This window comes from Haliotis rufescens, unplaced genomic scaffold (genome assembly GCF_023055435.1).
Source record: "Haliotis rufescens isolate VD_foot unplaced genomic scaffold, xgHalRufe1.0.p SCAF_6, whole genome shotgun sequence".
NCBI classification, from domain to species: Eukaryota; Metazoa; Mollusca; class Gastropoda; order Lepetellida; family Haliotidae; genus Haliotis; species Haliotis rufescens.
The window spans coordinates 35643081-35669022 of NW_025964334.1; the positions used below are offsets into that span (position 1 = coordinate 35643081).

General features: G+C 41.4%; 2 protein-coding genes across 2 annotated transcripts in view; one reads left to right on the top strand and one right to left on the bottom strand.

Moving 5' to 3' along the window:
* The window catches only part of LOC124148523 (GTP-binding protein RAD-like), a 32097-nt gene extending 28725 nt beyond the window's left edge, over positions 1 to 3372 (top strand). Inside the window, exons 4-5 of the mRNA XM_048386082.1 lie at positions 99 to 261; positions 2937 to 3372. Of these exons, the coding sequence (XP_048242039.1) occupies positions 99 to 261; positions 2937 to 3208 (435 nt within the window). The 3' untranslated portion in view covers positions 3209 to 3372. The remainder of the gene's footprint in view (positions 1 to 98; positions 262 to 2936) is intronic.
* Positions 3373 to 4045: 673 nt separating this feature from the next.
* LOC124148522 lies at positions 4046 to 24576 on the bottom strand. The gene is made up of 5 exons (XM_046519635.2): positions 23754 to 24576; positions 15262 to 15470; positions 7026 to 7186; positions 5450 to 5625; positions 4046 to 4188 (listed from the first exon to the last, which is right to left on the bottom strand). The coding sequence occupies exons 1-5, from the start codon at positions 24058 to 24060 to the stop codon at positions 4142 to 4144; spliced, it is 900 nt and encodes a 299-aa protein (XP_046375591.1). The 5' UTR covers positions 24061 to 24576; the 3' UTR covers positions 4046 to 4141.
* Positions 24577 to 25942: the final 1366 nt, after the last annotated feature.

Genomic DNA, 25942 nt, shown 5'->3' on the forward strand with positions numbered 1-25942 from the left:
AAGAGCCTGTGTGGTTGACTGGAAGAACGAGTAGGACGCACCGTGACGCACCGTGACGCATCGTGACGCTCCGTGACGCACCTCGACGTATGTTTCAGGGAGACGATGACGAGCAGATTGTGAGGTCCTTGACGCAGAGTGCCGACGGCTTCATCCTCGTCTACTCCATCACCGACAAGCGGAGCTTCGACGCCGCATCACGAGTCCACGAAGCCATACACAAGATCAGAAACAACAGCGACACCCCGTTAGTGCTGGTCGGTAAGTCAATGTGTTCATCAGTCAAGTGTGCGACCACGGGTCCACTTGAAGCGCTCGTAAAATCTCCATCATCATCCCCAAAGTATTATTAGACTGCGAGCCTGCACCGGTGGTATCACCAAGGGAGGTAACCCCGATATTCTTGTGGGTCCACTGGGCTTATCTCAGCCGAATGAGACACCCGCTAACACTGTCAAGAACCAATACTTGTAACGGTAGCCGTTTCGCATTTGTCATCAAAGTGTATACCTAATTATTTCTGTTAAAGACAGAATGACCCTTTTTCAAAAACGGCCTTCAAATTACACTATCTGCGGCGCGATCTAAAGTGACAATGAATTACTCCATTTCCGAGGTGCTACACAGGAATATTCGTGACCAACTCGTGTTATTCCGGGACAAGCCGAATAGCGACTCGTGCCCCTCTCGTGGCCATTTTTTGCAACTGGGTTCCGTCTCAGCGCAAACGAGCACAGCTTAAAGAATTGTCAACTCGTTGCGTAATGATTCACGTATATATTTCCCTATATATATATACATGTATATTCCAGATGCTATTTAAAACAAATCGGGACTAACGGTATTATAAAGCATGACTGAACACATTAAACTGTATATTGTGTATATTTTTAGACGCAAGGTATATGTAAAGTAAAAAATTATTCCTGAGGGATTCTTTGACCGAAGTACTTGAAGTCATACGCGGTTTGTCGTATTTTCGCACATAACATTCATCGATAGGGGACGAGTTATCGAAAGAGACAAGTGGTGACGACTGACGAAGGAAGCGGAATAAGCCGAGCGGACCATCACGGGATGACGTGACACACTGTGGGACAGGTTCCAACAAAGGTTTCTGTGTTCCTGGCGGTCACAGATTAAAGACAATCCATATTTATTCAGTCTTGTGGTCACTCTATTCCAGTTTTAGCTCACCTGACTCAGGTTTTCTGACTGGTCACAGATTAAAGACAATCCATATTTATTCAGTTTTGTGGTCACTCTATTCCAGTTTTAGCTCACCTGACTCAGGTTTTCTCACTGGCAATAGAGTAAAGACAATCCATATTTATTCACTCTTGTGGTCACTCTATTCCAGTTTTAGCTCACCTGACTCAGGTTTTCTGACTGGTCACAGATTAAAGACAATCCATATTTATTCAGTTTTGTGGTCACTCTATTCCAGTTTTAGCTCACCTGACTCAGGTTTTCTGACTGGCAATAGAGTAAAGACAATCCATATTTATTCACTCTTGTGGTCACTCTATTCCAGTTTTAGCTCACCTGACTCAGGTTTTGTGACTGGCAATAGAGTAAAGACAATCCATATTTATTCACTCTTGTGGTCACTCTATTCCAGTTTTAGCTCACCTGACTCAGGTTTTGTGACTGGCCATAGAGTAAAGACAATCCATATTTATTCAGTTTTGTGGTCACTTTATTCCAGTTTTAGCTCACCTGACTCAGGTTTTGTGAGAGGTCAGTCCAGCCTTCCACAGTTCGCAAGCGTGCGTCTAATGAAAGACTTTGACCTTTCCGACATTAAGCCACGCTAATTCAGAAGTCGTAACATTGCTGCGGTTATCCCATACAACTCTTTTCAGTTATCTGATTTAATCTTAAACGTGGCCTTTATGCCAGACATACTGAAATGTGATGATGATGATGATGGTGATGATGATGATGATGGTGATGATGATGATGATGATGATGGTCGGTGTATGAAGCGTCCTGGAAATCTAGTTATTTCTTTAAAAGGCTCAATAAGAAAACACAAAAAGTCCTCTGAGCGAACACAAAACCGACCCAATGTCAAACAGAACTCTTTTAACCAAATAATGTATAAGCCTTAAAATCGCTAGGGTTCGATTTCACACACTGGAACATTGCTGGAATATTGGTGAAAGCTATTTGAAATTATACATAAAACTGAAACACTTTGAAAACGCCTATTTATCTTTGTTGTTTGGCAAAATGGACGTAGTTAACCTTTTTGGACAGGGGTGGCAAAAATTTGTACAAGTATCACTTGTCCCCAACTTGATTCAAATAAAACTGTTTTCTATAAAACGATAGGTTTCGAGCTGTATAAAAACACATCGTGTCAGGCTTTAAAGACGATTATACGTGTTCTTTGTGTATTTGTATAATTCGATTGGAACAATGTACTATCATCATTTCGTTTGAAGATCAAGTGATTAGACAGCAGGGCTTGTGGAATGTCACGGTGGCTGCCTTTGTAATATCTACTAGGTCTGCACAAACTACGACCGACCCGTGAAGACCCTGGGTAGAATCGGTCTTCAGCAACCCACGCTTGCTGTAAAAGGCGACTATGCTTGTCGTAAGAGGCGACTTACGGAATCGGGTGGTCAGGCTCGCTGACTTGGATGATGCATGTCATCGTATCCCAATTGTGTGGATCGATGCTGATGATGTCAATCACTGGATTGTCTGGTCCAGACTCGGTTATTTACAGACCGCCGTCATATAGCTGGAATATTGCTGAGTGTGGCGTTAAACAACAAACAAAACATAGTGCGACCCGTCAGGCCAGTCACGTGGTCCTGTAGGGTCTGTTGTAAAATCCTGGCACCTAATGTGATATTTTTTTAAATAGTAATAATTAAAAAAAGAAAAAAAAGAGTCATCATGGCTGCCATTGAATGTTGTAGGTAACAAGGGCGACGCATTCACGGAGCGGGAGGTTCTAGTGTCCGACGGCAGGGACATGGCGTTTGATATCGGAACAGCATTTTACGAGACTTCAACGAGAATGGACATGGAGAAGGTACGGAGTATATTTCATGATGTCATAAGACAAGTGAGGTGCGTTCGGTCGCGCTCCCGTTGCCAGGAACAAGCTTGCAATAAAGTGAGGGGATTTATTCACAGATTGAGCTTGAGATCAAAGCGGAAATCACTCAAGAGACAATCGACTGGATGACGTCACTTGATGACGTCATTTGTGTGGACTTTTGTGTGAATGGATTACAATACTGGTATTTTCTTGATGTGATATGGATTGATATTTCTGTTATGATTTTGCTGAATAACGTTGATGAAGTTCAAAATGTATTTGTAGTGAAAGCCATTAAATACTCACGTGGAGACAGTGACAAGTTATTACAATGATGGCCCGGGATAATGGTCTGACTGCACTCACAAGGAGGTTTCTTTTGCAATCACATATCATCCTACCGGGTAATTTGATGAATGAGACATTACATATGATGTTAAAGTATATTCAGTAATGGAGCCTGCGCCAAACTTTTAAGAAAAGTAATATGGTAAGGGCGAAATTCATTCTCTTGTGTTCTGTTTAATGCTTTGTGAAAAGGTCCCGAACTGTGCACCCTGGGTTTTCTACGCTTTCTTCGCTTGGAGAGAAAGACGGAACCAAAACATACTCTGGGTCCTGCATTCCCACTTCCGGTCTGCAACAACCAAAGCCGAGTGGTCAAAGCGTTCGCTCGTCACGCCGAAGACTTGTGTTTGATTCTCCACATGGGTACAATGTGTGAAGCCCATTTGTGGTGTGCCCTGCCGTGATATCGCTTGAATATTGATGAAAACGGCGTAAAATAATAGTCACTCACGTACTATGTTGGAGGAAAGCCCAAAGAAGAATTTTACCACGTGACAGACCAATATCATAATCGGGACGACTATGGGATTCGAACGAACTTCATACGGGTGCTGATACGGCCAAGGAACCAATAAACGGGGGATTGCTGTCTAACAAAAACTTGCAAATGAATCGGCGTCACCATCAACAAACTTGTCAAGGGAAATCCTTTATTGCCGAATGGTGTATAGGTAGTCACCCTTGTGACCTTCACATTGATCTTTCGTGTAGAATTCACGTCACATCCTGTCTTCACGAGAACTTCACAAAGACGGCAAGGACTTCTGCTTTTCCATACACTAAAAATGACAGAAATATGAATGAATTATGCGTTTATGTAATATTTGTCAAAATACTGTCAAATAGATCCACGATGTTGACAGCTGTCGTACTACTATAGTGAGTAAGTGGCTGAGTGTAACTCGGCGCGAACCAGTCCAGCTACCCTGCGTTAATGCTTGGTGTTGCAGGAACGTTCTATATCCATGTCATTGTAAATATCCTGGTCACATTCGCTTCGTTTCGGAAGCGATGTCACCAACTCCATTAATCCTATCTCTTACACAGAGACCCGTGAAGATTCCTTGTTAGAGTAGGTCTTCGGCAACCCATGCTGGTCGTAAAAGGGGACTATGCTTGTTGTAAGGGGCGACTAACGGGATCGGGTGGTCAGACTCGCCGACTTGGTTGATGCATGTCATCGTATCCCAATGGCGTGGATCGATGCTGATGATGTTAATCATCGGACTGATTCGCCCAGACTCGATTTTTTACAGAACGCCGTCATATAGCTGGAATATTTCTGAGTGCGGCGTTAGACAATAAACAAACACACAAACAGATCTTACATAGAATTTCTCTCACAAAGAAGAGTAATTTGACTGGGTGGCTATTTTTAGCCTCGGGCGCAAAGCGAAGCCTTCGTGGCGAACGGGTACAGGGTATTTATTATGACCAAGGATCATAATCGAATATAACGAGTAGATCCTGTCACGTTTAAGGGACACAAATCTGTACAGCGAATTGCGGGCCCTTACAAATACCAATGGTCCGCTTATGAACTCCTGTTATAGAAAACATCAGACCTCTTCATAATCATAATCATAATCATAAAAAGAGTAATACTAATATTAATGACATGCATGTTTATAATGTGCCAAATCAACACCCTAAATCATACTCGAAGAGTAGTACTCGCTACTTTATTAGCCTGGTCAGTGGTTCAGTGTGCACTCCATTCTCAGCTCCCTGGGGAATACACAACCAATGCTGCCTGTGAGACGCTAGAAGGTTAACAGTCACATTGGTATCCATTCACTGCTGAGTGAACAGAGGCACATTTCGGAAAAGGTCACTTGCCTAAGGAGACACCACATGTGCTACATGTGCTTCAGTGCGAGAGACAGGACCGAAGCCCTAGTAACTCTCAATCGGTCACCCATCCAACTCCTCTCCGCGACCGACGTTGCTTTACTTCACCTGATTTGTGACCTGTGCGCTGTGCACAGGACCACAAGCCTCTGAAACAAGAGTTCTACGTTCACGACTGACAAAACAAACCTTGGTTAATGAAGTCAGTACCCTCCGAACCCCGAGCATAGAGGAACTGAGGTTTGGGACTCTCCTTATCAAAGATGCAAAGGTTGGTATCTTTGTTTTCAACAATAAGCCAGCCGAAGTTGTCGCAGTTGTTGAACACTGCCGACATTGAGATGTAGAACTTCCGGTACAGTTGCCTGTTGGTAAAAGTAGTGTAACATGAGACGCGTGAAGATCCGGGGTAGAATAATTCTTCAGCAACCCATGCTTGCTGTGAAAGGCGACTTTGCTTGTAAGAGGCGACTAACGGGATCGAGTGGTCAGGCTCGCTGACTTGGTTGATGCATGTCATCGTATCCCAATTGCGTGGATCGATGCGCATGATGTCAATCACTGGATTGTCTGGTCCAGATTTGTTTATTTACAGACCGCCGTCATATAGCTGGAATATTGCTGAGTGCGGCGTTAGACAACAAACAAAACATATTTGAGTCCAGGTACCCGGGCCAGTGTCAACCCAGGCCAGATACAGGAATCCAGTTCTAAATAGACCACATTCTAGAGGATGCATAACCCCTCCTCCACTGAATCCCGAATACCATCTAATTTAGTGAGTCTCATTTGCTCACCCATGAATCCCGAATACTACCTGACACAAATCTCAAAAGCACATTCAGAAATCAATCTACAAAGGCTGAATGTCGATCAAGGATAAAAACTACACCTTCCCAGGTCATAAAATGGTGAAGGATTTGAAGTTAAATTGGTGAACAAAAAATCGGAAACAATCAAATAAATTAAGATTATTTTTAAATGTTGAATCCGCGTACCAAATACGATAAGTTTTGCATCCCGAGTACCACACTGATGAGTCCCAAATACCCCCAAAATAGACCCCCGAATTCCGCGCAACAAAAGGGGGTTGGCAGCCTCGTTCTATCCAAGACAAGCACTAAACAACAATCTGACGTCATCCCATTACTGGTCACGTCAGAATGACCTTTCATCCGACCAATCAGAGCGATGCCTACCGGATCAGGAAAGTGATAGTCGGATTGTGTTTTCTGATCATGAAACCTAGAAAAGGTTAACACGGGGTAACACCACTTATTCCGTTAAAACCATCGTCTATTTCTCGCGTCAATGGGATATAACATTTGAAACGGTAGAGACTTCCCAGTACCGCCATACAATCTCGACCATCTATAAGACATTCCAGGATTTTCTTTTGGTCACTTTTTCAAATTTTGAATTGATATTTTTCAAAGGGTAGTCTAGAATGGTATTTGCCAGTTTGAAACTTGTGCCGTAAAGTTTGAGAAAGGTGCTTTCTGATTGGCTAAAGTCGACATCTTGTAGTCATTTCATTGGTCAAGTTCACGTAACGGGGTGTGCTGATATCTATATATAGCGGACGCAAGCATCAAGATATGATTTTATGAGATTGATATGACGTCGTTTATGACGTTACGTCTACACGGTAATTAAGTCATCTCTGTGTTGGTGCTTTGTGAAATAGTGAGTAATCTTCTGAGATACAAACGCAACTCAATCCTACCCGGCCTAGTGTACTGTTTATGGAGGGAAGAAAACCTACCCTTGGAGTGAGAAGAAGGTTGGCGAAAAGGCTGCTAGATCTACTGTGTAGGGATGAGTGCGTAGTCGGGCGTGGGAGAACCAGTCGTCCCTGCTGCTGCCCACTCCGTCAAACGTCATGGCCATCACCTCTGTGCCGTTCTCGTACAGTCCCAACTTCACCTGGCGACAGCAACCACGGGGACAAGTGATGGAAATATATGAGATGGACATTACCATTATACAACACCGTATATTGACACTTAACATGTGACACTCAACACTCCACTGACACTTAACATATCATATTCAACACTCCACTGACACTTAACATATCATATTCAACACTCCACTGACACTTAACATGTGGTACTCAACACTCCACTGACACCTAACTCCGTTATACTACACCGTGTATCAAACACTCAACACTTCACTGATACTTAACAAATCATACTCAACCCAACACCCGATACACTTAACATCTAACACCCAACACCCAATATACACTTAAAATCCAACACCAAACACCCAAAGTACACTTAACATCTAACACCCAACACCAAAAGTACACCTAACATCTAACATCCAACACCCAAAGTACACTTAACATCTAACACCCAACATCCAAAGTACACTTAACATCTAACACCCAACACCCAAAGTACACTTAACATCCAACACCAGAAGTATACTTAACATCTAACACCCAACACCAAAAGTACACTTAACATCCAACACCCAACACCCAAAGTACACTTAACATCTAACACCAAACACCAAAAGTACACTTAACATCTAACATCCAACACCCAAAGTACACTTAACATCTAACCCCCAACACACAATATACACTTAACATCCAACACCCAAAGTACACTTAACATCTAACACCCAACACCCAAAGTACACTTAACATCTAACACCCAACACCCAAAGTACACTTAACATCCAACACCAGAAGTATACTTAACATCTAACACCCAACACCCAAAGTACACTTAACATCCAACACCCAACACCCAAAGTACACTTAACATCCAACACCAAACACCAAAAGTACACTTAACATCTAACATCCAACACCCAAAGTACACTTAACATCTATCACCCAACACCCAAAGTACACTTAACATCCAACACCCAACACCCAAAGTACACTTAACATCTAACACCAAACACCAAAAGTACACTTAACATCTAACATCCAACACCCAAAGTACACTTAACATCTAACACCCAACACCCCAAGTACACTTAACATCCAACACCAGAAGTATACTTAACATCTAACACCCAACACCCAAAGTACACTTAACATAAAACACCCAACACCAAAAGTACACTTAACATCTAACATCCAACACCCAAAGTACACTTAACATCTAACACCCAACACCCAAAGTACACTTAACATCAAACACCAAACACCCAAAGTACACTTAACATCCAACACCAGAAGTATACTTAACATCTAACACCCAACACCCAAAGTACACTTAACATCCAACACCCAACACCCAAAGTACACTTAACATCTAACACCCAACACCCAATATACACTTAACATCTAACATCCAACACCCAAAGTACACTTAACATCTAACCCCCAACACACAATATACACTTAACATCTAACTCCAGACACCCAAAGTACACTTAACATCCAACACCCAACACCCAAACTACACTTTACATCCAACACCCAACACCCAAAGTACACTTAACATCCAACACCCAACACCCAAAGTACACTTAACATCTAACACCCAAAGTACACTTAACATCTAACACCCAAAGTACACTTAACATCAAACACCCAACACCCAAAGTATACTTAACACCCAACACCCAAAGTACACTTAACACCCAACACCCAAAGTACACTTAACACCCAACACCCAAAGTACACTTAACATCCAACACTCAACACCCAAAGTACACTTAACATCCAACACTCAACACCCAAAGTACACTTAACATCCAACACCCAAAGAACACTTAACATCCAACACCCAACACCAAAAGTACACTTAACACCCAACACCCAAAATACACTTAACATCCAACACCCAAAGTACACTTAACACCCAACACCCAAAGTACACTTAACACCCAACACCCAAAGTACTCTTAACACCCAACACCCAAAGTACACTCAACACCCGACACCAAAAGTACACTTAACACCCAACACCCAAAGTACACTTAACACCCAACACCCAAAATACACTTAACATCCAACACCCAAAGTACACTTAACACCCAACACCCAAAGTACACTTAACACCCAACACCCAAAGTACTCTTAACACCCAACACCCAAAGTACACTCAACACCCGACACCAAAAGTACACTTAACACCCAACACCCAAAGTACACTTAACACCCAACACCAAAGTACACTTAACATCTAACACCCAACACCAAAGTACACTTAACATCTAACACCCAACACCAAAGTACACCTAACATCTAACACCCAACACCAAAGTACACTTAACATCTAACACCCAACACCAAAGTACACTTAACATCTAACACCCAACACCAAAGTACACTTAACATCCAACACCCAACACCCAAAGTACACTTAACATCCAACACCCAAAGTACACTTAACATCCAACAGCCAACACCAAAGTACACTTAACATCCAACACCCAAAGTACACTTAACATCCAACACCCAAAGTACACTTAACATCCAACACCCAAAGTACACTTAACAGAAAGGTTACGTTATCCTGAGGAGGTTGTGATTGTTTCAGTTACATATTCAAGTCGACCGAGTATTAAGGTGTGGCGTTCCGAACCAGTCGAATACATTGAATTACTCGAAAACATGGTACGAAAAAGCATATTGGTTTATTCCGCCAATCAGACACCACCTCGAGTAAACCTAACGTTATATGACAACCATTCCACGTGACATCTGACCTTGACGGAACAAGCCGAGTGAGACCGATTGTAAAATTGATAAGCACAATCATACTAATCGATAATGCCGATAATACTCAAACATATGACTAAAAAACAATGTGTGTTAATAACCTGCTCATTTTTCACGATTGACTTTTCGGTTATTCAAACTGACTTTGCAGCTGTTTGTTTCACACAATTAGTTTTACGACCAACATAATTTCCTAAACTCTTTGATACATATCTTTTATCACTGAGTTCGGCAGTAAACCAAGTCATGTGATTCTAGGCGATAAAACATTATTGTGTAATGCTTGTCAAAATCACGCGGCTTGGATTTTAGGCCTTTTGATTTACGTTTTTGATTGATTTAAGACAATTTAGCCACAGGGGCTTTGCACTGACGGTACATAGTCATAACAGCTATCACGCGGATTCCTTTGTCACGTGAGATATGTCCTGCGGTGCTGGGGCTGGTAAACGAAGCGTTTCATCATGCAACGTGTAAAACCTATCATTACAAGTATCGAGTGACCTCTGCAACGCTAAGTTCTATATTTGTCAATAATAAAAGCTCATTACAATGTCAACTCGTTAATAGCTCGTTAAAATGTAATTTCTTATTAGAGAGAAGCTCTAACAAATAATTTAATTTTGTTTAAACTTTTTTTTCGGTCAACTGGCGCTAATGTATGGAAACGTTTTAATGGCATATTAATAGTGCCACAATATACTTTCCTGAAACTATCATCTACAAAGATCACATTTTTAAAATGTGGCACCAATTCGCTTCCATACTATTGCATTATGGGGGGGGGGGGGGGGGGGGGGGGGGTGTTAAGGGTGACAGAGATAAAATGTAGCCTTGTGGTTAGCTCGTCACGCCGAAAGCCCGGGTTCGATTCCTCACATGGGTACAATGTGTGAAGCCCATTTCTGGTCACCCGTGCCGTGATATTGCTGGTTTTTGCTAAAAGTGGTGTAAAACCCAAACCCCTCACTCACTCTCTGAAAGGAGGAACTAAATACGTTTGGGGACCCGGCAACACATTGTCTTTCAGAACATCCCGCATGTCCAAGGGACGATCTACCTTTATGGAAAAACCTGAGCACAATTTCTTTTCTCGGCATTCCGTGCGTCATCGTTCCCGACGGCGTTGATCTTTGTTCCCACGTCCGCCAAATTCAATTGTATTATCGTCGCCGATTATTTTGTAAGTCGGCGTGATATTAATATTACTCTGCTGACGCTACGAAAATAAAACTATAGTCAACAGGAAAGTGATTTTTGTTGGTGATAACATCTGCCTATTTTTAAATCTAATAACAAAATATCAGATTAGTGTCTCATTATATCTTGTTATTTTTTGTTACTGCTTTCTGTGCTTTAAACTATCTGTGTGAAGCCAATTTTAAACTCCTTTTTTTGTGCCCGTGAAACGACTAGCAATAGAAATAATAATATCAATTCGTTTCAAGCTGATTTAAATAAAGCACATTCAATGAAAAAAAATTATATGAATTTTCACATGGGCTGCAATCCTTTTCACTTGTGCCCAATCCTTTTTATGAGAATAAAATATGTTTAAACTAAACTAATAATTATATTACCACTTAGGGGTTGAGGGGTGGTGGGGTAGCCAAGCGGGTAAAGTGTTCTCTCGTCACGCCGAAGACCCGGGTTTGATTCCTAACATAGGTACAATGTGTGAAGCCCATGTCTGGTGTCCCCCGCCCTGATATTGCTGGAATATTGCTAAAAGCGGCCTAAAACCATACTCACTCACTCACACCTAGGGGTTAAATATATTCTTGCGATGTGAGGCTACAGACACGTTGAGGACAGTGAAACTTTGATAACCGAGACCTATGGAATCTACGATTCTGGACAACTGCTTCTGATGTTCATGATCCCAACCTGCGCGTCACACCCTTTTGAGGTTATAGTATACGGGAGGTAGTTCTCGACATCATTGCAAAATGGAAATTAAATACAGGAAGATTTGAAAAGCACGCCTGGTAATGATAGAACTGTTATGAACTGGGCTGCTGAATTAAAGCGAGGTAGTAGCACAGAAGATGTACCGAAGTCGTCCTGAATATGCCACGTCTGAAACTCAAGTGCAGGCTGCCCTATGGTAATGGCTGACTGTCAAGTTACAATTGAGCACAGCGCTGACACCAGTGGGGTCAGTTTTGGGTCAGCACAGTCCATCTTAACAGACACACTCCACAGGAGCAAGCTGTCCTCAGGTTGGTACCAAGAATGTTGACACCAGATCAAAATCATCAGAATCCTGACAAAGTTTTGGGTGCAAATTGTAACCCGGATGAGACCTGTTCCATCACTTTGATCCAGAGTCAAAACTTATTAGCAAACAGTGGACACACTTGGCCTCACGCCAACCCCCATCTGACACAGGTTAACACGTAAATTGTCAAATAACTGGTAACATCACGTCATGATTACATCACACCGCACCGAACCGAACCGCATCCCCCTGAACCGCACCGTATCACATCTATGCACCGCACCGCACCGCATTCGCCCGCACCGAACCGCATCACACCGCACTGCATCCCCCTGAACCGCACCGCATCACATCGATCGCACCGCACTGAACCGCACCGTACTGCACTCATCGCACCGCATCGTACAACGCCGCACCGCACCGCACCGCATTTCATCTCATGACACCGCATCGCACCGCATGTCACCGCACCGCCAAGCACCGCACCTCATTGCGCCGCATCATACCGCATTTCACTTCATTACACCGCACCGCCAAGCACCGCACCTCATTACACCGTATCGGACCGCACCGCCCGCATTTATCACACCACCCATACTCGCACCATAAATGACATATCATACGTCACGGTTATGGACCGGATGAAAGACACACGGAAAAGTAGAAGTGAATGAAATTGGTAACGGTTGATTTATTACAAGGTGTCTACCAGTCGGAACTCGTTAATGGCAAAGACAAAATCACTCAATGCGGGCACTCTATTCAGAGCTATCAAACAGAAAAATAACGTAAAATATGAGAAAGCTAAAAATAAAATATCCTGAAAGCATCAGGCAATAAAAGGGAATATTTATATATGAATGTCTTGGTTACTGAAAGTTATATCAAAGTGTAAATTTTTTTTTTTTTAAATCTGAAATGAAAGTTGTACATATGCGGGCATGGATTTCTAACATAAAAACAGTGCTTAAAAGATTAAATTAATATATTCTACCTTAAATGTTCGTAATGCAAAGTAATTATGCAAGAAAATGATCACACAGAACATTGGGCCTAAAACAAAAACTTTACACATCACCCGCTGAATATCGCTTCGTGTTCGATTTCACATAAATGGCTACATGTCAGATGTATTAAACGACGCAATTGGCTGTGAAAGTATTGCATCAATCATGCGATGTGGCAGCCTCGTGTTCATGCTTATATACTGGTGGAAAGAAGTGGGGGAACAGATGCACACAGAACCGCATTATTTTGCAATATTACCTGGTTTTACAACAGACATTAGACGCTATACAGACATCAATACACTGTACAGACATCAGACAAACAAGAGACACCAGGCACAAGACAGATATCAAAGACACTACACAGACATCAGACAGACACCACAGACATCAGACACTACATAGGCATCAAACACACTGACATCAGACATGAAACAAACTTCAGACACTACATAGATATTACAGCCACCACACAGACATGGCGACACTACATAGACATCAGACACACACCATAGACATGGAGACACTACATAGGCATCGAACACACACCACAGACACGCAGATACTACATTAACATCAGACACACTACAGCCACGCAGACACTACACAGACCTCAGACACACACTACAGACACGCAGACACTACATTATCATCAAACACACACTACAGACACGCAGACACTACGCAGACCTCAGACACACACCACAGACACACAGATACTACATAAACATCAGACACACACTCCAGACACGCAGACACTACACAGACCTCAGACACACACTACAGACACGCAGACACAACATAATCATCAAACGCACACCACAGACACGCAGATACTACATAAACATCAGACACACACTACAGACACTCAGACACTACGCAGACCTCAGACACACACTACAGACACGCAGATACTACATAAACATTAGACACACACTCCAGACACGCAGACACTACGCAGACCTCAAACACACTGTAGACACGCAGAAACTACATAAACATCAGACACATACTACAGACACGCAAACACTACACAGACCTCAAACACACAATACAGACACGCAGACACCACACAGACATCAAACACACACCACAGACACGCAGATACTACATAAACATCAGACACACACTACAGACACGCCGACACTACACAGACCTCAAACACACACTACAGACACGCAGACACTACATAAACATCAGACACACACTACAGACACGCAGACACTACACAGACCTCAGACACACAATACAGACACGCAGACACCACACAGACATCAGACACACACTCAAGACACGCAAACACTACATAGACCCCAGACACACAATACAGACACGCAGACACCACACAGACATCAGACACACACAACAGACACGCACACACTACATAGACATCAGACACACACTACAGACACGCAGACACCACACAGACATCAGGCACACACCATAGACATGGAGACACTACATAGGCATCAAACACACACCACAGACACGGAGACACCACACAGACATCAGACACACACTACAGACACGCAAACACTACATAGGCATCAGACACACACTAACGACACGCAGACACTACATATACATCAGACACACACTACAGACACAATATTAAAACAGAGTGAGTGCGTGATTGAACTGGGTTACAGTCCTTTGAACAATATTTCAGTTTTATCACGGCGCGTCATAACTGAAAGGGGAAGCCCCCAAAGTGATGCTTGTCTTTGCCCTTAAGCACCTACGTGTAACCAACTTACCAGACTCACCAACATCAGTAGGTATAATGGCAACAAATGTCAAACTGAAATACACTACCAGGCAAAAGAAAATAAACACTCATGTTCATTGGTGGTTAAAAATGAAACAAATATAAAATGGCAATATTCGATGATGATGTATTTGATAAGGGTATCATAGTTGTGTTTTGGGCCTTAAAGTGTGCAGTAATTCCGCGACTGTTTCCAGCCCAGTAACGTTTTGATAACATTTGTAATTTTTTGGTCAAATCCAATTTTCAAGTGTATATTTTCTTTTGCCTGGCAGTTAATTTCCATGTCCAAGGTTTATATCAGCCTACCTCTTTGATCCCTGCCGTCGACCAATCATCCAACCAGTGTGAGCGATAGAAAGGGTAGCTTGATGATGCGCCATACTTCGAGAAGTAAGCAGGGTTCTGATTGGTCAGATCCTGGTCATGTGCCACCCCAGGCTGCTGCCAGGACTCGATGAAGTTGATGCCCGACCCACTGACCGCCTTGAATACCAGTGTCCACTGGCTGCTGCTGACTGCAAGAAGACATGTAACCATTGACCACACATTGTTTTCGACGGAAGCCTGGTGGTGCCACTTTGGTGACATAATTCCTTTTTTTCTCTTGTAATTTCAAGGATTTCATCTCTCGTAATTTCAATTATTTTCTCGTTATTTCATTTATGTCGATTATCCTGTCGTTGTTTCAATTTTAATTAAAAAATCAAAATTTCGAATTATCGATTATGTTCGCGTTATTTCATTTTTTTCAAATTAATACTACTTTAAATAACGAGAAAATATTGTTTAAAAAATAGAATGATGCTACGAAAGAGGCACCATTTGGCTTTCGTAAATTTCTGTTTTAGTAAATGTCACGAAAAGTGTATTTCAACATGTTTTGGTACGTGGGGTAGCTCACCTAATTCGCTTCTTAAGAAAGCTTCTGCCATGGGACAAATAAAAACGCTTTCAACGCTTTCATACATACAAATCGCTATATGGCTGGAATAATGCCGATGCGACGTTAAATTCTGACTCACTCACTCATACATACAGTGATTCATGAAAAACAGGCCCACTGAAATCTGTTTCGTAGGATAATCCAGACTGGTTGTCCTCTTCTTTAGTCACGAAGAGAGATCTAACTTGGACTACACGACATATTAAATCGTGTAGTTACCACGAGTTCCAGTAATTGTACAGACCAGTTACCAAGGCAACAATTCCAGGTCCGCGGGAGTTTACCTGCGGCCTCTTGCTTTACTGGCGCACACAACATCAGTGCATATGGCGCGACAGGAAGGCAATATGGTGCATTAAATTTTGATGATTTCATCTCCAAATGAATAACAGCATATTGTTTATAATTGACGTAAGTCGAGTTGGTGAAATCAGTGTGATTTAAGATGGAATGTATGAGGCCGAGATGATATCTCTGATGACTCTGGGTGGCACGCATCACAAACACATGCAAAGACAAGTCAATTGTTCACCTGAAAAAAAACACTCAAATTGGTTCAAAACACATTTCGTAGTAAGATCATGCTCGCTTAATGCATACTATACCTCTCTACTCAGGTACTCTATCAAGTACCTGAATAAAATTATGAAGAAACATTGAGTACATAGGCAAGTGGAAATCTGGATTGCATGAATCCGACTATATTGCAATTATTATCACGCAATATTTTAAAATCAATGTTTTGTTGTTTTTTTGCAGGAATGGTAATTATTTAAGATAATTATTTTATTTCATAAAACACAAAGCGTCTGCCAAGGGTCGTGGGTTCGATCCCCGGCCGCGTCATACTAAAAGATGTTAAACGATAGTACTTGTTGTTCCATTGTCTGGCGCTCGGCATTAAGGTGCTAAAACAAGGACTGGTCGGCTCGGAGTCAGTATACTGTGTCTGAGTGGGGTATTCATGTTAAACTTCTCGGTGAGATAGCACTATAAAATCGGCATCAGTCCGGACTGAAACAAGCAGACAGACACACACAGACACACACACACACACACACACACACACACACACACACACACACACACACACACACACACACACACACACACACACTGCACGTCTCCATGTAAGTGCAACCATCTTAAACACCATTTCACCTCACCTCACCTCACCTCACCTCACCTCACCTCACTTCACCCCACTTACTCAAAAGTCGCTTGATCGGGGTTGCAACACTCAAGGCCTTAGAAAAGCTTTCAAAACGTTTTATAGTAGACATGTGGGAGACATTTCCAATTTGTAGCATCAGTGATATAAATAATGTGTGATGCAATTCCTTTTGACTTGTACCATGTGTTCTCATGTTTTTGCAGTTGAACAAATATATGGCTGAACAAATGTATAAGTGTATAGCTTCCACAACTGGTTTTTCTGTGCATATAGAATAGAAATTAACTGTCACGTTTCATTTACTATTCTCCTACAAAGATTTCATCACAATTGTATGGGGATGCTTGTGTGAACATATTAAGGTGGGGGTATTATAATACTTTCTGTAATTGGCTTTGACTTGGATGTATATCTCCGGTCACCTTGCTACACATGTCCATAAACAAGATCCTTTTGTCCGCATCATGAATAATAACGTACGCACAAGTAGAAGGTACTTGTTAACACTTTTAATTACATATTTTGTATTAAAGAAAGACACATGTTCCTTCAAGCGTGCTCTCGCTAACTGATAGATTAAGTAACCAATTAACAAATTAATATTGATCAAGAAATTCATCACAAGGTGTACAAAGACAAATTGCAAAAATCACGACGAGCTTGTCGTTAGGATCAACACGCGATATTTTCAATTTGAACATTTTTTTTACTACATTTATTTTTCTACCAAGATTTCAAAGAGCGTCATACGACTCTTGCTCAGAAGTTGTTTGATCAAGATTACAACATTCAAGGCCTCGGTGAAGCTTTCAAAATGTTTTATGGTATATATGTTGAGAACATTTCCAAATTTGACGCATCAGTGACAAAAATTATGTCCGATGCAATTCCCTATTTTGACTTGTACCATACATGTATGTTCCCATGTTTGTTCAGGTGGACACTTGACTTGCCTTTGCGTGTGTTTGTGACGGATGCCACCGGTGGGGCAGGATACGCTCACCTTTTCGTAAAAAGCCTGGTAGCATTACTTTTTGATAGTGATTCATAAACACATGCGTATGATATAGTCGGAATAGTACAACCGACTCTTCTTTATGCAGAGATTTCTATCGGATATGGAAATTGTCTTGTCGCTTTATTTTATCTTTGTATATCAGATCGTGTTCCCGAATTCTCTCAAAATGCATTTCCACGCACAATAAACATCATCCCCTCATTAACCACTGGACCAATGAAGCTGAGATTTATAAATGTGCGTTCCCACCAATGATGACATCTGAATTTGTTCAAGAGGATCGGGGTATTCCAATGAACAAGACCTTTGGGTCTGAGGTAAATTCCTTTGTCCTTGTATGTTGTGATATTAGTGTTGTTTCAAGGGATTAAAACATTGCTTACTGCAAAATTGGTAAAATGTGTTCAGAGGATCGAATCCGATTTTCAATATGGCCGCCACGGTATAAATAAATTCATCTCTGAAATTGCCAAACTGAGAAGATGAACTTTAAGTTAAGTTAAGTAAATATAGTTGCGTGTTGAAACAAAGTATATATAGTTGCGTGTTAAACAAAGTAAATATAGTTGCGTGTTGAAACTAAGTAAATATAGTTGCATGTTGAAACAATGTTACACAATAGTGCATTCATTCTTACAGATTTAGAAAACAACGTTCGTTATTTGTTTCATTTATGTACTTTTATGCTCAGTTCTCGGATGATAAACAACGTTGACAGCAACTTTAATACCTACTTCTTCTTTTTTCACAATGATCATGTTGAAACATTATTTTGAACATTTAAAAAATCGAATTTAGGACACTTTGGTGTTGAAAATATCAAGGTTGATGTTCCGACAGTCACGTGTACCCAACAATTCTTTACATGAATCACCTTCCCAAGGCAGACAGTGAAAACTAGACTTTGACACCGGCTAGTGGACACACCTGCCTCGGGAAGATCTATATACATGTACTCAGCTCAACTGATTTGTTTTCGAAAAACCTCCCACGGTGATGGGTGAGATACAATTATATACAATATTCAATATGTACATAAGGCAAGCATTTAACCGTAACATTGCAAATAGAATAAGTGGATACTAATTAATATACTAATTGTATTACATACATGATTAAAGAATATAGAGAGACTATCAGTGGTCATACGTTTCTTTCATTTTCAATATGGCTATGGCGGCGGCCATGTTTACATGATAGTCGAAATTACCGAGAAAAACTTAGACGCCATTGCTGGGTCATTTTGGGTGAAGTTTTCAGTTTTATCGGCCATTTGATTTCAAAAGAAATAACGAAAACATATAGTTTACGACGGACGACGTCTGATACCATCATGATGGGCACCCACATGGTATAATGTTACCTGTTCATTGTATGCGAGAGGCTGAGGGTGGCAGGGTTTGTAGTTCGTGTAACCAACCTATACGTACACAATACAAACACTCACTTTTACGCGAAATTCAAACTTATTGTTATATTTTTTTATTTATTGATACAATTGACAGAAAAATCAGGTTTTTTAATCATTTATTCTACCTCGTGCACCGTGTATATTTTAGTACTTTGGCTAAGAAAAAATAACGTAATTGACTTTACCTCAGGGCAAAAGAATATTTCCTATATTACATGTACATGTCACATTAAGTTGTAAATGTCAGTTCTTTACTCGGGAATACAGTCACTGTCGAAAATCACAGTCAGAAATAGCCATATTGTGGAAAGCAAAATGCCCATATTGGAATTTTTTCAGAACGTAAATAATAAACTAATTAAACAGTAATTATCAAGTGAATGTTATACGGTTTTATGTGAAAGGGCATAATGATTGTAAAGAACAACATACATCTCTAACCTGTAACTGTTTTTTAGCCAGGATCCTTTGGTCGTGTGTTTAAGTCACTTTTTAGCCACGATTATGATCCTTGGTCGTAGGTTTCATCAAAGTGGCAAACGCCAAGACCTCCATCATTTTGAGCTTTCGTTCCACATCCACATCCACATCCACTTCCACACCCACACCCACACCCACACCCACACCCACACCCACATCCCCATCCACATCCACACCCTCATCTTCATCCACAACATCCACATCTATATCCACACCCACATCAACATCCACATCCCACATCCACATCCACTTCACGACATAAACGTGCATGCACGTCGCTATATAAGTGCAATAATCTTGGACGCGACGTTAAACCCAATTTCACCTCACCTCACCTCACCTTTACGACATAACTGAAGTACTGTTCAAATTGGTGTTAAACCAAACTCACAAAAGGTATTTGAATAAACAATACTACAGTACATTTTTTGTGTAGACACTTTTTCGGGCGTTACTCCGGTGCATGCTTACCCTTTTCGCGAACGCCTGGTGTCACCATTTATAGTGGTCCATTTATATTGTTTCGCCAAATGGAATCTGTTTCGGTGGACAATCAAGACTGGTTATTCTCTTGCATTGCCCTTTTTATATAGTTAATATTAGAAGTAAATTGACAAATGTAACCTCACATACATATACGCGTTTTGTTTGTTTTCCTCTACCCCTAAAAAGCCAATGTGTTAAGTCACCTAATACCAATTATACACTTGAAAACTGATGAAAATGAAACAAGAAAGGAGTATGTGAGTGAAAGTGTCTTAAATATTGAACCGGAGCCCGGGCTAGACTCAAACTAGAGCCCAGAGGAACCTTTATTATTTGTAGACGTTTCACAGGACTATTTACAAGTTCGCACCACATCCTTTCTTGCTTAAAATTCCATAATGAAGGGACCGTTTCTGTTTTTCTCCTATACTCCATGCATTGTTAACACCAGAACCCTCCAAGGTGTTGGTGTTTCAATTACTAATGTATCGGTAAGACTTGTAAAGACGATGCTTACTTTCAGAGGACCACCTCTCCCAACCCATGAAATGACACGACAAGAGATACGTAGACAACACACACGTTTAGATAAACAACTACACGTATTTAATTTATCCAAAGATTTCAATCCATTGTACGGTTTGTAACTCTTTTGTCTAATTTACTAAGTAAATGCATGAACACATACATACACATTTTGAAAATATATTTATAATCACACAAAAAATCTTATTTACGAAGCGAATGTTTGACAGAGCACATGTCATGTACGCATCCAGGCTTGTATTTTTACAGTCTGAGTCAGATCAAACCATCACAAGTAGACACAGTCTGAGTCAGATCAAACCATCACAAGTAGACACAGTCTGAGTCAGATCAATCCATCACAAGTAGACACAGTCTGAGTCAGATCAAACCATCACAGGTAGACACAGTCTGAGTCAGATCAAACCATCACAAGTAGACACAGTCTGAGTCAGATCAAACCATCACTAGTAGACACAGTCTGAGTCAGATCAAACCATCACAAGTAGACACAATCTGAGTCAGATCAAACCATCACAAGTAGACACAATCTGAGTCAGATCAAACCACCACAAGTAGACACAATCTGAGTCAGATCAAACCATCACAAGTAGACACAATCTGAGCTGAGAATGTCAACATGTCCGGATGAAAACTAGACGAATTAAATTCATGCAGGTCTATTTTCCAGTTTTGATTTTCCACTTAAATTTAATCTATGTCACTTAAACAGAATGAAACCGTGACAAAATAATACCTCAATTAGATGCCATTGCTCGTAGACACATTTCTGTGAGCTTTCATTACATTGGTATAGTATCCATCTGTTAATAGGCCATGTATTGTTAGTGATGTGTGAGCAAGTTGCAAACTGTTCCTGAACGATGTCATTATACTCAAAAACATGAGACATCATTTATGATCAATCAAGGAAATATGAGCTTCAATTAGGCCATTCTACTAGAAAGTCTAACTAGCAACTTTCATAAATAATTGGCCTGCTATACACGCGTGGGTGGCATGGAAGGAATTAATTCCAAACACAAGTCACCCTGTCTTCATATGGAATTGGCATGTAGTAAGCCGACACATGAGTGAATGAGTAGGGTTTTACGACGCATTTAGCAATATTCCAGCAATATCACGGCCGCAATTGTACCCATGTCGGGAATCGAACCCGGGTCTACGGCGTGACGAGCGAACGCTTTAACCACTAGGCTACCCCCCATGACACATGACGTGCTGACTACTTTCAAAGACATATAACTTTTCCTTTTACGTCTGTCCTGTAACACATCTGTGAATATACACGATAAGAAATACGTTCAAAAACGCTACCCCTCATTCATTAGGAATTGGTTTGAGGGAAAATGAAGTGGCATAGTGACAAGAAAAAGTGTCATTCACAGATCACACAATACTCATTACAAATCTGTATGTTTGAAACGCAAGAAATAGCATGGTACAAAACATGAATTGGATTGGTTGGTTGGTTGGTTTGTTGTTTAACGCCGCACTCAGCAATATTCAAGCTATATGACGGCACTCCGTAAATAATCGAGTTTGGACCAGACAATCCAGTGATTGATACCATGAACATCGATCCACGCAATTGGGATACGATGACATGCATCAACCAAGTCAGCGAACCTGACCACCCGATCCGTTAATCGCCTCTTACGACAAGCATAGTCACCTTTTACGGCAAGCATGGATTGCTAAAGATCTATTCTACCCGGATCTTCACGGGTCCATTGGAAAGAAGGTTATTATGAGTGAGACAAGTCGCTACATCCTCATCAAGAATTGTCCTGCTTGCACACTTGAAATAACTTGACAAAAGATTGGTCACCTCATTTGGTTTGTAATAAACTTATAACGTCAACATAAGCAATGAACCAGTCTCGATTATAAGACAAAACTGATCCCATTGGGCGAAGTACACCAACGACAAAACCCTTTATGTCCACACTAGCCTGCTACGCCCACATAACGTAACATGACCAGAGACATAAAGACATGAATCTTTTAATAGATAACAACTAATTTATTGTTTGTGATAAAGTTTCAAGGCTACTTCTTGTCCCTCCAGGCCAATGAGTGAGTGAGTATGGTTTTACGCCGCTTTTAGCAATATTCCAGCAATATCACGGCGGGGGACACCAGAAATGGGCTTCACACATTGCACCCATGTCGGGAATCGAACCCGGGTCCTCGGCGCGACGAGCCAATCAGGCCAATGATGAAGTTCAGGTCTTAGAAAGGCATTAAGAAGTGATACACATAAGGAAGAGAGTATATGGATGTCAACTTCTTTATAATGAAGAACAGGACGTTTCGGAGTATATGCTTACTCCTTCGTCAGGTGAATGAAGAAGCAGGCATATACTCCAAAACGTTGTGTTCCTCATCATAAAGAAGTTGACATCCATATTTTCTCTTCCCTAATGATGAAGTTGCTATCCGTAAAAGGTTCAAGTTCTATAAACTCCTATCAAAGACTTGACAAGAGTTAGTTTCAAAGACAATGCATACGGCTTCATTAGACATCGCTCTGTCAGTCATGAAATGTCATACCGAAAAGATTTATCCCCCTGTCTTCGTTTACCATCGGTTTTTAACACACCTATGAAGCATTATGACAAGAATTATTTAAAATACGCATAACTCAACCTTAACTCAACAGTTAAAAATAGGTATGTAAAGACGCATGGAATTACATACAAAACATAGAGTATAGAGAATATAAGGAAAACTTTACCTTCGTTGGCAATTGGTCCATAATAGGCCCACGCAGGAGTCTCCTCAAACAGGGCGTCAAAGGCGTACAGCTCCTCTTGATTCAGAACACAAGAACCATCGGCTGCTTTGTAGTTGAAGCTCTTGCATGTCGAGTTCTCCCTGCTGCACAGCACAGCACATGCAGATCGCGACAGGGAACAATCGCTCCCGCAACATTCCGGGTTCGAACCCCCTGTACCGATCACGCGGTAACCCTCCCTCCCTCTGTACAACTCCCCGTGTACAATGATCAACGCCAGTCCTGTGAAAAGCAGCAGAGGGAACATTGCAAAGACACCCCACCAAAGGCAACCGCTCTTGAAGACCACGCAGTGCTTGTAACGGGTGATAAAGTTTAATTAGCTATACTTTGAAGTCAAGGGAGTGGTTCGATGCTCATCACACAAACACGGGGTTACGTACTACACCATTGGTTAAGCAACACTTGCTTGATTGGTACGTCGACCGTGAAATTCTTATGTTTCTATATTAGATATATCAGCATGGGATCCGTTGTCGCAACAGTTTAACGTTTGATGCAGCGGACCCAAACAAATTACCGGCGTTTGCTTGTCAGTCGTTTGACAGAGAGCTCCGGTTTTAAAGCGGTTGGAAGGCAAATCTCAGAGAAATTATCCATTTAGTTTTCCACGTAGCCTGGCGGGTTATTCCAACGCCTATAGATTAATACCACGTTATGCCACCAAGCCACCATTTTGTCTCATAACATTTCTTTCCAATCTGGGACAGTACTACTCATACAAATGGCAAACGGTCTTAGAATGTTTCACTAACCCCCTTCCGTAACTATCAAATTAAATGACAAAAAAAATGGACAATTTCCATGGCGAAGAAAATGATTCGTTGCAATGCCCGGACATTTGACGTCTCGTTGACAATCAAACCAGTCGCTCTTACGCTGGTTAGTAAATTACTGGCAAACGGCAATGCCATAAACGCCATTGAAAATGGCCTTATTTTCTATAGATAATTATCAGTTGTCACGGCTTATTGTTACAGTGGTATTCAAAGGCCGTTCCCTGACTGCTTTCAAGCCTTGGCACTGCTAATGCTGATCTGATAACAGGCAATTGATTCTGGGGCTGATGCATGCGGACGGGAGTATTATGGTACAATATCTGGGCGATAATAAACTACATGTCTAAATATTTTCCGTAGTTTTAATGATGCGAAACATGAGTTTAGCGTGCGTGGAGGGAGTTGAGTTACTGTAACGATATTAGTTGGTTGAAAGGACCATAAAACCCTTGCTGATTTAATCATGGCATTAACAGATGAGTTTCTTGGGTGTGTTCGTATTATTCCACTTCCTTGAGATATTCAATAATAAAAAGTAAAATATGTCATCAGACCAGGCATGGAAACAACAATGTGTAGTAAGGCATGGTAATTGTAACAGCGCCCTGGTCCACAAAGTGTCCTTAGCACTGCGACCTTCGTACGCCTATGAGTGAGTGAGTGAGTTAGGTTTAACGCCGCTTTTAACAGTATTCCAGCAATATCACGGCGGGGGACACCAGAAATGGGCTTCACACATTGTACCTATGTTAGGAATCAAACCCGGGTCTTCGGCGTGACGAGAGAACACTTTACCCGCTCGGCTACCCCACCACCCCTCAACCCCTAAGTGGTAATATAATTATTAGTTTAGTTTAAACATAATTTATTCTCGGCGTGTCAGCTTAATGTGGGAGGAAAGCCCAAAGTGATGCAGGTCTCAGATGTTTACCACTTCGGTGAAACCCACGAGCATGGGTATGGTGCTGACAAACCTAGAAACATAATCGGGGCGAACCGGGATTCGAACCCACAATCATTGGTTTCTGGCGTGCCCAAGGGACGCAACTCTGCACAGCGAATCGCGGCGCCTTAGACGACTGGGCCACCCGTGCCACCAGTACGCCTATGAGAAACTATATAGCTATTGATAGGTCGTAACGCTACGAATGCTTTATGGATCATAACCCTTGTCTGTTATAAAGTCAAGATTGCCACCTTTTCCGCGTGACGTCATTATTGTGTGATTATTTTTTATCGTGAGTGCTATGGATATGTGTGTTTGTTTGTTTGTTGTTTAACGCCGCACTATTCCAATATTCTATAGCAATATTCCAGCTACATAACGGCGGTCTGTAAATAATCGGGTCT